This window comes from Conger conger, chromosome 2 (assembly GCF_963514075.1).
Source record: "Conger conger chromosome 2, fConCon1.1, whole genome shotgun sequence".
NCBI classification, from domain to species: domain Eukaryota; kingdom Metazoa; phylum Chordata; class Actinopteri; order Anguilliformes; family Congridae; genus Conger; species Conger conger.
This window is the reverse complement of record NC_083761.1, coordinates 80,898,753-80,911,064: the sequence shown is the minus strand read 5'-3', so window position 1 is coordinate 80,911,064 and position 12,312 is coordinate 80,898,753. Positions and strand designations below refer to the sequence as shown.

General features: G+C 41.8%; 1 protein-coding gene and 1 long non-coding RNA gene across 3 annotated transcripts; both read left to right on the top strand.

Moving 5' to 3' along the window:
* Positions 1-387: 387 nt before the first annotated feature.
* Positions 388-5,879, top strand: LOC133122260 (uncharacterized). 2 transcript variants are annotated; one of them, XR_009708080.1, is made up of 7 exons: positions 388-447; positions 722-751; positions 1,257-1,307; positions 1,558-1,635; positions 4,592-4,669; positions 5,490-5,549; positions 5,783-5,879. It is a non-coding gene; the product is annotated as an uncharacterized LOC133122260 (long non-coding RNA). The 2 variants fall into 2 exon arrangements; XR_009708081.1 differs by having other exon boundaries at positions 4,589-4,669.
* Positions 5,880-6,293: 414 nt separating this feature from the next.
* Positions 6,294-8,775, top strand: si:ch211-152f22.4 (uncharacterized). Its single transcript, XM_061232138.1, has 2 exons — positions 6,294-6,441; positions 6,765-8,775. Exons 1-2 carry the CDS (start codon positions 6,330-6,332, stop codon positions 8,171-8,173), a joined length of 1,521 nt encoding a protein of 506 aa, XP_061088122.1. The 5' UTR covers positions 6,294-6,329; the 3' UTR covers positions 8,174-8,775.
* Positions 8,776-12,312: the final 3,537 nt, after the last annotated feature.

The following is a 12,312-nucleotide window of genomic DNA, read 5'->3' as shown; positions in this document are numbered from 1 at the left end:
TTGTACAAACTTTTGCTGGTAGCAAACACTGACTGAGAGAGGTATTCATGAATTTTGGAAGAAATGGCGATTGAATGCCTTTAGTATGAAAGCAATGCAAAAGTATCCACAGTTTAGTTCACATAGTCCATTGATATGGTGAATGTGTTAAGTGTTTTGAAAAAGTGGACATGGTATTGAGACAAGTGTGAAAACGATTGTAAAAAACTGTAAGACCTTTCATTGAATTATTTTTGAAAGAATCTTATCGATACCAAAATTAAAACCTGATCCCTTCAGGCAACAATGAGGATTCACCCACCTTCTGAAAACTGGTTCCATGAGAAACATGATAATTACTTTCACGTCATCATGAATGAAACCAGAGCAGAGTCATTTAAAAAGAGGGAGCGAGCAAGCCAGGGAGCAAGCCGGGGAGGAGCAGGGAAGGAGTCCGTCCACCAGCAGGTCAGTCAGAACCGCGATGGGCAATAAGCCTGGAAACTGATCAAATCTGGGTTGTTCTGACATGTACTGGATTTCTTTGCACCTTGTGTCGATGAGTATTTTAGATTGGAAAGCTGTGTGATTTTGTACTGCGCATTCTAATCAGGAACTTGTCTAGACACTCACGATGCAATGAACAACTACACCACATATAAAGGGCAAACATAGAACAGATGGAAAGGGTTCCATTTTAGAAATGTCTTTGATTCTTTTTTTTTTCTTTTCTTTTTTACAGGCCAAGACTAGAAGTCTTCACCACTCTCTGGTAAGATTACATTCCTCATGCCTCCATGCTGTATCTTGTACATAAAGCAGTAGAAAACCTTCTTACCGCATTTAGCCCGCTAGTACTCGCCCATGCAGTTTGGCATGTTCATTCAGCAGCTGCGGGATTGGGAGTCTGTCGGTCAGGGTAAAGTCCAGGCATTAGTTATACATTAATAACTGCATTACTTATTGCTAATTTATATTGGAGTGAAAAAGTCAGTTATTCTATTTGTTAATGGTTAACTAATTATAAATTCATCCAATGGTTTGCTGTTGTATACATATTATGTAAGACATACATTAGTTGTTTACAAATGCATGAACTAATGAAAAGTTAATTTAATCCTCTATGAATGACTGAATGATGTACAAATAGATTAATAGAGATGAACAGATTAATTTATCAGTAGTAGTAAGTTAACAACTATATTTGTTCATGCCAATTCATAGACCATTATTGTAAATTGTTACTGTTTTTTTCTTCTTTTTTTTTTTTACAATAGCATCTTCAGCAGGTATCACCAATAAGGCACAGAGATCCACTGACATCAAATGTAATGTCAATCTAAAGTTTTAATTGTTGTATTGGTACAGTGATATGGTGTTTATGGCTTATGCAAAAGGAAATCAATTTATTATTATCCAATTTTCATGTATTTTCCTAATTGTAATTAATTCATTAATTGTCTTTTGTCTTTATGTGATTTTTTCATTGTGTGAGAGATTATTTATGATTAAGTTTATTATTGTTATTATTGTTATTATTATTATTATTATTATTACTGACAAAGCTGTTGTCTGCAGTGTTGCTGCTGGCTATTTCTCATTCAGGAGAGAGAACAAACAGCTCAAGAGAGATGAAAAAGAGAAAATTTCCAAACGGTGAGTTTCTCCTTCCCGTTCCCGTACCCAAGAAAACTTGGGTGAATGCACCCAATGCATACAGCCATTTGTTGGGGACAAAGAGGTCTTAAGAGGCCTGCCGTTTATGAGGTCAATTTACCACTATGGACGAGGAATGCATTGACAAAATCGGCCTGTAGCGTAGTGGTTAAGGTGAATGACTGGCTCTAATCCCGGTGTAGCCACAATAAGATCCGCACAGCCGTTGGGCCCTTGGGAAAGGCCCTTAACCCTGCATTGCTCCAGGGGAGGATTGTCTCCTGCTTAGTCTAATCAACTGTATGTCACTCTGGATGAGAGTGTCTGCCAAATGCCAATAATGTAATATAATGTAGATCTATTTATTTTGACACTGTGGCAGCTTAATTAGTTGAGAGTAACAAACCCAAAGATGAGGAAAACCCTTCTGTCTTAATTCAGATATAAAAGGGATTATCAACAAGACTATCCAGTTGTCAGTTAATACAACTAAAAATATATATAAACTACAGACAAAATTGGCACTAATTGAAATAGTAATTGGTTGGCATTTATAGAGCGCCTTTATCCAAAGTGCCGTATAATTGATGCTTCTCATTCACCCATTCATACGCACACTCACACAGCAATGGTGATTGGCTACCATGCAAGGCACCAACTACCTCATCAGGAGCATTTAGGGGTGAGGTGTCAGGGACCTACCCCACCGACAGCCAGAAGACTGCTCTTACCGCCTGAGCCAATATCGCCCCTGTGAAAGAATGTTGGTATTTCTTTTCACCTGAGAAATGTGGGGTCATGTTTTTTAATCTAAATCAGTGTTCTAGAACTCCATTGAACATTCTAATAACATACAGTTGTGTTCAAGAAAATAGCAGTAGATCAGCTGTTATTCGTAGTAGTGATATTTCTGCATGGCAAATATTTTACTTGTAGATGTGGTTGTGTGATAGAAAAACAACAGACCCAACTATCATGAAATGCACGCTGCTTGTTCTGAGTAATTGACTCATTCATTGAAAGGGGCATGTTCAAAATAATAGCAGTGTGGAAATGAATTAGAGAATTAATTCATTCTGTGAAAAAACAGGTGTCATTAATTGTCCTTTATTAAGGAAGAAGGCAAGCAAATGTTTCACGCATTGTTATCAAATATATTTCCTTCTGAATTTCAAAGTAAAATGGGCCGTTTCAAACCTTGTTCAGAGGAACCACGTGATTTGATTAAAAAGTTGATTGGAGAAGGGAAAACCTATAAAAAAGTGCAGCAAATTATAGGATGCTCAGCTAAAATGATCTCAAATGCTTTAAAATGGCAACAAAAGCCCGAAACAAGAGGAAGAAAAAGAGCAACTACTGTTAAAATGGATCAAAGAATAGTCAGAATGGCAGAGATTCAGCCATTCATCAGCTCCAGAAACATCAAAGATGATCTACAATTACCTGTAACTGCTGTTACAGTCAGAAGACGTTTGATCGAAGCTAAGCTATCAGCAAGAAGCCCCCGTAAAGCACCATTGTTGGAAAAAGGCCATGTGCAGAATCTGTTACAATTTGCCACGATTGGTCCAAAGAGAAATGGTGTAACATTCTGTGGACTGATGAGAGTAAAATTGTTCTTTTCGGGTCTAGTGGTTGTCGACTGTACGTCAGACAACCCCCGGGTACTGATTTCAAGCCACAGTACACTGTGAAGACAGTGAAGCATGGTGGTGCAAAATCATGGTATGGGATGTTTTTCATAGTACGATGTTGGGTTCGTATACCAGGGATCATGAATCAGTTTTAATAGATCAGAATACTTGAAGAGATAATGTTGCCGTATGCTGAAGAGGAAATGCCCCTGAAATGGATGTTTCAACAAGGGGTGGCCTGTAGTGTAGTGGTTAAGGTAAATGACCGGGACACCCAAGGTCGGTGGCTCTAATCCCGGTGTAGCCACAATACGATCTGCACAGCCGTAGGGCCCTTGAGCAAGGCCCTTGACCCTGCATTGCTCCAGGGGAGGATTGTCTCCTGCTTAGTCTAATCAACTGTATGTCGCTCTGGATAAGAGCATCTGCCAAATGCCATTAATGTAATGTAATGTAAGAAAACGACCGCAAACACACGAGTACGCAAGCAACATCTTTGTTCCAGACAAAGGATTGAGGTAATGGAGTGGCCAGCTCAATCCCTCAACCTCAACCCCATTAAAAACTTATGGGGTGACATTAAAAAGGCAGTTTCTGAAGCCAAATCCAAAAATTCAAGGGAAATGTGGCACGTTGTTTGTTTATCCTATGCTGAAATACTTGTTTCTAGGTGTGCCACAAGTTGGTTGTCTCGATGCAACGCAGCTGCATAGCAGTTATAAAAAAAACAATGGTTATATAACTAAATATTAGTTCAGTAATTTAAAGTGAAGTTAATCTTGAAAAATGTCTTCAGTTTATACAGTTTGAAGAGAGTTTGAAGAGAAAAATGTCGACACTGGCATTTTTTTTGAACAGATTAATATTCCTTTTCTTTGCTTCCTGTAAAAGAATAACGCAGACATGATAAAATTTACTAATGCTTTGATTTGGAATTGAATGCGTAATGTTTCCACTAGATTCTAAATATTGAACTAAAAGCTATAAAAAAAAATATTGCACTTTATTCACTTTTTTTAACACATTGCTATTTATTTGAACACAACTGTATGTGATCTAATTAGACTGGCTCTGTTTCTGTAGATTTACGGCAATCTTTTTGAGAAGTTTTTCATTTTTAGTTTTATGAAACTTTATTCATGTTCATACTTTTTTATACAGTTATTTTTGCTAGTTTCGAAGGGCACCTTTTGGCACTTTCCTAAAAATGCCTAACAAGGAAACATTTGTTTTCAGGAGCTCTTGGAATTCTCCTCTTGGTCAGTTCTGTTCTCCTCCTCACTCCAGAATTTGTGCTGATTAAATGTTCATTCATTTAGCAGAAAGCAGTGGCCGTCGCGTCTGTTTCCAAGACAAGAATGCAGTGCAAGCAACAGGTCCATATGATCGAGAGAAGAAGGGTATGTCTCATCCATAATACATATGTAATTGACAATTACAGTTGATACCTAACTGGTGAATGAGAGCTGAGAGAATATAATATATAGGGACAGCAACGCCAATAGAAAGCAATGGAGGGAAATTCCACCACACAGAATGAAAAAAAATTATTAAAAAGTTGAGTGTAGCATAGAGTGAAGGTCAATATATGAGTGGAAATATTGTAAATTTGATGTCAAACGTGAATGGAGTCCAGTGGGAAAATGGGCTTTTTGAGCGAAAATAAAGGTATTGCTAGGGGAGCGACTTCATATCAATTGGCGAAACGAAAAGCTTGAAAGCCGGCCCCTTCAGTGGGAGACTTGGTGCTGCAGCCCAGTTCTGTAATCGTCCAACTGTGGCCCTTGTGTTCTCTCCGCCTCACAAACCAACTTCAACCCTCCGCACGGAGGAAAGGAACACTTAGTTTAAATACTCTACCAGGCTAGATCACTGCCGTGTTTTTAAACATCTTATTTCTTGAATATTGTTTCAGCAATAGTTTTAGTTTCAGTTTACTGAAGCATTATGGAGCTCAAACAAGTGGTATATCGTGGAGATTGGCGCAGGTAGCGGGTTTGTGTCATGCCGTAACACCCCCTAGCTGTGCCAATATCCACGCTATACCATGGCTAGTTCCCTGCCATTTAAGTGTTTTTAAATATCTTACTTATTTCAGCAATAGTGCTCATTTGTATAAGTTGTTTTATATTTTATTTTTGACACATTTCCTGATGTGTTGGTCAACAACCATTTGTCTGCTTTGATATGTCTGGCTTTCTCCGTGGTTATGGGTGACAGCTGGAATTACATGGCCCTCACCTCCTCTCCATACTCCAGTGCAACAGGAACCCTTGGAAGGTCAGAGCACAGTACCTCAGCACTGAACTTAACTAATTTCATGCAGATTTAATTTTGTAGAATTTTATTCATACAAATCTGTAGGGGTACATTACATTGTTTTTTTTCTTCTTTTTTTCCTCTGCAACTTTATGAAACAATGTAATTTTCAAACAAAATATCTTTTGCTAATCTTTAAGGATACCCTTTGGGACAACCATAAAAATGTCTAAATCGTACACATTTGTTTGAAGGGAGCAGCACCACCAGTGGTCAACATCAGTACTACAGTCCTCACAAGAGCCACTTCCATGAGAAAGACACTAAAGATCCTTCCTTGAGACCAGATGGTAAATACTTATAGAAATAATTATTTTACTTGTTTTTCTCTGATGCTTTATGAAACTTCATTTAAGTTCATACATTTTTATACAGTTATTCTTGCTAGTCTCTAAGCGTACCTTTTGGCACCTTCCTGAAAATGTCTGACTCGTAAACATTTGTTTGAAGGGAGCAGCACCTCCAGTGGTCACCATCAGTACTACAGTCCTCACAAGAGCCACTTCCATGAGAAAGACACTAAAGATCCTTCCTTGAGACCAGATGGTAAATACTTATAGAAATAATTATTTTACTTGTTTTTCTCTGATGCTTTATGAAACTTCATTTAAGTTCATACATTTTTATACAGTTATTCTTGCTAGTCTCTAAGCGTACCTTTTGGCACCTTCCTGAAAATGTCTGACTCGTAAACATTTGTTTGAAGGGAGCAGCACCTCCAGAGGTCAACATCAGTGTCACATGCCTCGCAGTATATTTCCAACCTCCCGCAGGTATCGGGGACCAAATTCCAACTCTCGGGGGGCTCCCCGTGCTTCCAGAAGAGGTGGGATGACTGACACTGACAGAAAGGGTACAATTCATTCCTCGCAAACCCAAGCAACATTACATTACATGACATGACATGACATTATTGCCATTTGTCAGATGCTCTTATCCAGAGCCACGTACAGTTGATTAGACTAAGCGGGAGACAATCCTCCCCTGGAGCAATGCAGGGTTAAGGGCCTTGCTCAAGGGCCCAACGGCTGTGTGGATCTTATTGTGGCTACACCGGGATTAGAACCACCGACCATGCGTGTCCCAGTCATTTACCTTAACCACTACGCTACAGGCCGCCCTGTAGCATAGCTACAAGCTAACTGGTTGAATTGTTTCATTTTCTTTTATCTTCAGGTGGGTCACCGCACCACAATGCCAGCCCTCTAGTCAGAATGGTTGTGGAAGATCTGCAGCCCCTGTCTACAATTGAGCGTGCTGGATTCCGAGGGTTCGTGAGAGCACTGAACCTTGGCCATGATATTCCCAAAGGGATATCTTCCTTACGCTCCGAACTCCTCCAGCTGTATGGATTGGTCAAGAGAGACGTGAAAGCATCCCTGCGTTCTGCAGTGGATGTTGTCCTGACATCAGAAACATGGACCAGAGAGACAGAAACCTACCAAACAGTCGGCTGCCATTTTATTGACCATAAATGGGAGCTCAAATCCTACGTGCTGGAAACAAAAGAATTGACTGGCAGACATACAGAAGATGAAATCTTCAACCAACTGTGGACAATTTCACAAGAATGGGAAATTAGGGAGAAGATCCACGCTGTGGTCATGAACAAGCCAAACATTTTGCCGCCTGGTTCCGGATGGGCATACTTCCCGTGTTTTGCATATACTTTGGACCGTGTGTTCAAGAAAGCATTGACCCCAGCCAATAAAGTGCTCCTGGAGTCATATCACAAAGCTGCGAGATGCCTCCACCTCGAATCCAGCACTACAGACGAACCCAATGATTCCCTGCCTCCATATCAGCTCATGCTATCTGGGCACATCGGGTGGACTGCTGCACTCAACATGTTGGAGAAGATTTCAATTGATCACAATTCTTTAGACAAAAAAGGGTTGGCATATGTCAACAACACTGTGTCTGCTCTTCGACTTTTTGAAGATGCCACTAAAGACATGTCACAACAGAAGTATGTCTCAGTTTCCTGCATCATTCCTCTAGCAAGACTGCTCAAGGGAAAACTGCAAGAGCAGGCACAAAGCGGGAACGAGATAGCGGCCCGGTTGGGAGAAATGTTGACACAACACTTTAAGGACATTGAAATGAATTTTAAACTAGTAGCCAGCACAACTTTGGATGCAAGATTTAAAGACTCTGTACTGACTGGTTACAGCAGTACAGACCAGAGCAGACGAAAACTGCTCAACAAAATACTCAATCTGGGCAAAGCAAGCCAATCAACATGCACAACTCCTGCCCCTCCGGAGGAGTGCCAGGGCGGATTGTGGAAAGAGTTTGACAAAGAGTCGGCGTGCGAAGAGGAATTGCGCAGATACACCGCCAAAGAGAAAATCCCAAGGAACGGGAACCCTCTGTCCTGGTGGAGGTCCCAAAACGATGAATTCCCGAATCTCAAGAGAGGGGCCCGGAGGTACCTCGGCATCGTCTGCACCTGTGTTCCCCCAGCCCGGGCTTTCTCCAAGGCAGGCCATGTCTTCAGCCTCCGGCAGCTCTCGCTGGAGCCTGAGAACATCAACGTGATGCTGTTCCTCAACCACAACGGGGTCGTCGCCCAAGAAGCTTGAGCAGGACACGGGCGAGCAGGACACACGATGCCTGTCGGAACTTCACCCGTTACGAGTCCATGACGGCGTCCTGCCATCGGAGTGTGGAGGTTCCTGACATCTTGCGGCCATCAGGGAGCAAATTCCAACTTGCGGGAGCCTTAGGGAAGAGGCGGGATGCCTGATATTGCCAGCAGCATACACTCTCAGAAATAAAGTGACAGTGGAGGTACAAGGATCACATTTCCCAAACTTTAGGTACAAATGAGTATGTTCTCAAAGTAAAAAAAGTACAAATTAATTATATATTGGCCAGGGGTACAATTATATATATATATATACCTACAGAGTACCGCCTCAGCAACAAGCATTTGTACCTTTTTGAAGTAATTTCAGGTCGTTTCAGATTTCTAGTGGTCAAGAGAGGAATTGCAGCAACAAATTGCTCGAACCACAACACTATTTATCCTTCCCCTTCTCTGTGAACACGGTGATGTTGAAACGCCATTGGCTGTGGCAATTGGAACCAATTTTCAACAAATGAGCTTGAATTATTGTGCAGCTATACAATGTTTTGGTACAGAGTCTCGGGCCATCAAATGCATATTTTGAAACCCGAATATAAGGACACAGGCAGAGGGTGAGTCAACATGTCAGTGAGCCTTTTTCAAGGATAGGAAGGGATTTCCAATATCCACGATATACCACGGCTAGTTCACTGCCATTTAAGTGTTTTTAAATATCTTCATTATTTCAGCAATAGTGCTCATTTATATATGTTGTTTTATATTTTATTTTTGACACATTTCCTGATGTGTTGGTCAACAACCATTTGCCTGCTTTGATATGTCTGGCTTTCTCCGTGGTTATGGGTGACAGCTGGATTTACTTGGCCCTCACCTCCTCTCCACCTCCTCTCCATACAGTACCTCAGCACTGAACCTAACTAATTCCACACAGATTTCATTTTGTTGAATTTTATTCATACAAATATTTAGGGGTACATTACACCCATCTTTTTGTGTAATTAGATTTTTTCTTCTTTTTTTTTCCTCTGTAATTTTATGAAAGAATGTAATTTTCATTCTGGTCTTGTAACAATGTTTTAAAACAAAAATCTTACCTATTATACCTTCAAGGCACTTTCCGTGCCTTTGTTTTGGAGAGTGTAAGAGGATAGAATTGCAAAGACTCTCCCCACTGAGCGATGAAGGCCATTTCATTGGAGGTCGTGTGACAGACAGACTTCAGGAAACGGAGGCCAAGGCTCACCTGTTGGATCATGGGATTACCCTGATGACTGAGGTTTATGTCAGAACCACCTTTGTGTCTTATGTTTGTGAAGTTTTGTGTTTTTCAGACTGACCCTGTTTAAGGTTTACTGTCATAACCTGCCTTCGTGGGATATATTTACTCATCCTGTATTTTTTTTTAAACGTTTTTTAATCCTGCGTTTTTTTACATTGCATAGATTGATTGATCGATCCATTCATTATTGCTTCCATTCTACTCTGACTCTAACAGCACCTTAAGCGCTTATTTATGTCCAGGTAAAAAACAAATGTTTGATTTACATTTATACAAGGGGCTATCCTTTAATAAACTTTGATAATATTTTAGCATATATCTCAAAAGGTGTATAGCATGTGAGCTGAAATCACTCTGCTCTTAATCTGTGTCTTGGTTTAAACAGTTATATTTTTTTATTGGATAAACTTTTCTAGCATTTTCTGAATGGTATTATTCCTTTTCAGTCATATTCTGACGCATTCATTTTCACAATAAGCATGCCGGATTTAAAAAAAAACAAAACAAGCAGACCACCTTGAGCCCGAAACACTGCAAAAAATATTTCACAGATACCACTGAGGAGGGCACTGCCAAAGGCTGCAGCCACATCTGGATCTAGTGTTCATTTCTCACTTCCACATTGTCTGCCCAGTGGTGCAGCGATCTCAAAATGTGTTTGGGATCTGACCAACTAAACAGCCTATTTGCATTTCATTTGAATTTAGCCAAACCTCTCATGTCTTTGCAATCATACCACCTGGGTGAAATATTTCCAAGTCCTGACGAAATGCCAGCGGTATCACACACTCCACAAATGGCCACTTGATGGCAGTAGACAACAGCCATGAACAGAACGTAGAAACCCCTGTCCCTCATGTACAGCATGCGTTGTAGATGAACCTCATGGACAGACTGGATTTTCAAACACATTTCGGACAGAATGTCTGGGTTTTTATTACAATTTGAGTATCTGGAGGTATGATCTGCATATGGATAGATGTGGAACACAATTTTATGTCATTTCTACAAGATATCTTTTTGACAATGGGATTAAATGAATGAAAGAAACCAACCAACCTTTGTATTTATCTACATTTTTTGATTATTCCGTTATCACATCTGTTCGAACCCCTGCCCTTGGTGGGTGGGTGGGCGGGCGGGGTGGTTTTGGCTGCTGGGTCAGCCACTCTATGGAACATGCTACACTCACCACCTAGTTGTGCTTCCTTATTAAATCACGAACGACGAAAGACCGTGAACTCAATCTGTCCGAGTCTTCAGTTTAAATCAGATTGGCCACATTGTAGGCCTGCACTCAGCCCAGCAGGCTCAGGGAAATGAACACACTAAAACACATATTTATGAAACTGAAATACGAAACTGGATAAATAAAATAACTAAAATAATGAAACAGCATGAATGGTGCAGTGGGTAGCACTGCCGCCTCACAGCAAGCAGGCCCTGGGTTTGAATCCCCGTCGGCCGGGGCCTCTCTGTGCGGAGTTTGCATGTTCTCCCCGTGTTTGCGTGGGTTTCCTCCGGGTACTCCGGTTTCCTCCCACAGTCCAAAGACATGCAGGTTAGGCTGATTGGAGAGTCTAAATTGCCCGTGGGTATGAGTGTGTGAGCGAATGGTGTGTGTGCCCTGCGATGGACTGGCGACCTGTCCAGGGTGTATTCCTGCCTTTCGCCCCAATGTATGCTGGGATAGGCTCCAGTCCCCCTTTTCAGGATAAGCGGATTAAGATAATGGATGGACGGATGAATAAAATTACAAAAATAACTAAACAGCATTTTTAAAAAAAAGTGTCTGAGCACTGAGAAAAAGCTGCAGAAGAAGACGGGCCATTTCGGGTCCGTCCTGCATCAGAAAACTCGGGTTGGGGCTCATTGACGAGGATTGTATCCGTCTCTGGTTTTCATGCCAACCTTTAATGACTTAATTAGCCCAAACATTTACACCATCTGACATGTTAGCTACATTACTTGATAAGCGCATGAGTGACAGCCCAAGACTGCTCCTGTGTCCCTGTATGAAACGCTTCACTGTGAGATAAACCCGTGTCGGTGTACACAGCCAATTAGCTCATTTAGCCAGGATAACTGATGGAAACAAAAGCCTGCATTCACATGCAACCTCCTGGACTGAAACACCCCTCCCTACTCGAACATAGCTCTCTGCCCAGATCCTCTCCTCACACACCCTCTCCTGCAGTTCACCTGTGACATTTTAACAGGGAAGCCAAATTGATTTGGAGGGTTTCCGGCCAAAAAAAAAAACCCAGAAGGCTGGTTGAAACCCTGGGACCCTGCATGCACTGCTTTGCCTTATTTGGCTGGCAGTCTCCCTTATTCGGCGGGATTTTATGGCTCGTTCCTTCTTTTGGCAGTATCCGTCTGCAGACCCAGTATCCGTCTGCAGACCCGTTTGCAGACGCGGCTCGGGTTAAGCTCTTCTGCTGAAGGACAAAATGGCCGCCCCTCCTTGTCCAATCCACATACGCAATCCAACTCCTAACCGCGGTGTCACTCCGGTCCGAGGTCAAGGGGAAGAGGTTCAGAAAGCACAAATCCTGCCCAGTACTTTGTTCCAATCACCAGGGTTATAATTTTGCCAGGAGGTATCTCACAGGGGCGGCACGGATGGTGCAGTGGGTAGCACTGCCGCCTCACAGCAAGGAGGTCCTGGGTTTGAATCCCAGTCGGCCGGGGCCTCTCTGTGTGGAGGTTGCATGTTCTCCCCGTGTCTGCGTGGGTTTCCTCCGGGTACTCCGGTTTCCGACCTGTCCAGGGTGTATTCCTGCCTTTCGCCCAATGTATGCTGGGATAGGCTCCAGCCCCCCTGCGACTCTGTTCAGGATAATGGATGG

What these genes read in the sequence shown, in the direction of transcription:
- si:ch211-152f22.4 (XM_061232138.1), top strand. Translation starts at nt 6,330, where the DNA reads ATGCCTCGCAGTATATTTCCAACCTCCCGCAGGTATCGGGGACCAAAT. An exon ending in GACTGACACTGACAGAAAGG is followed by an intron (nt 6,442 to 6,764) that starts GTACAATTCATT and finishes TTTTATCTTCAG; the next exon opens with GTGGGTCACCGCACCACAAT.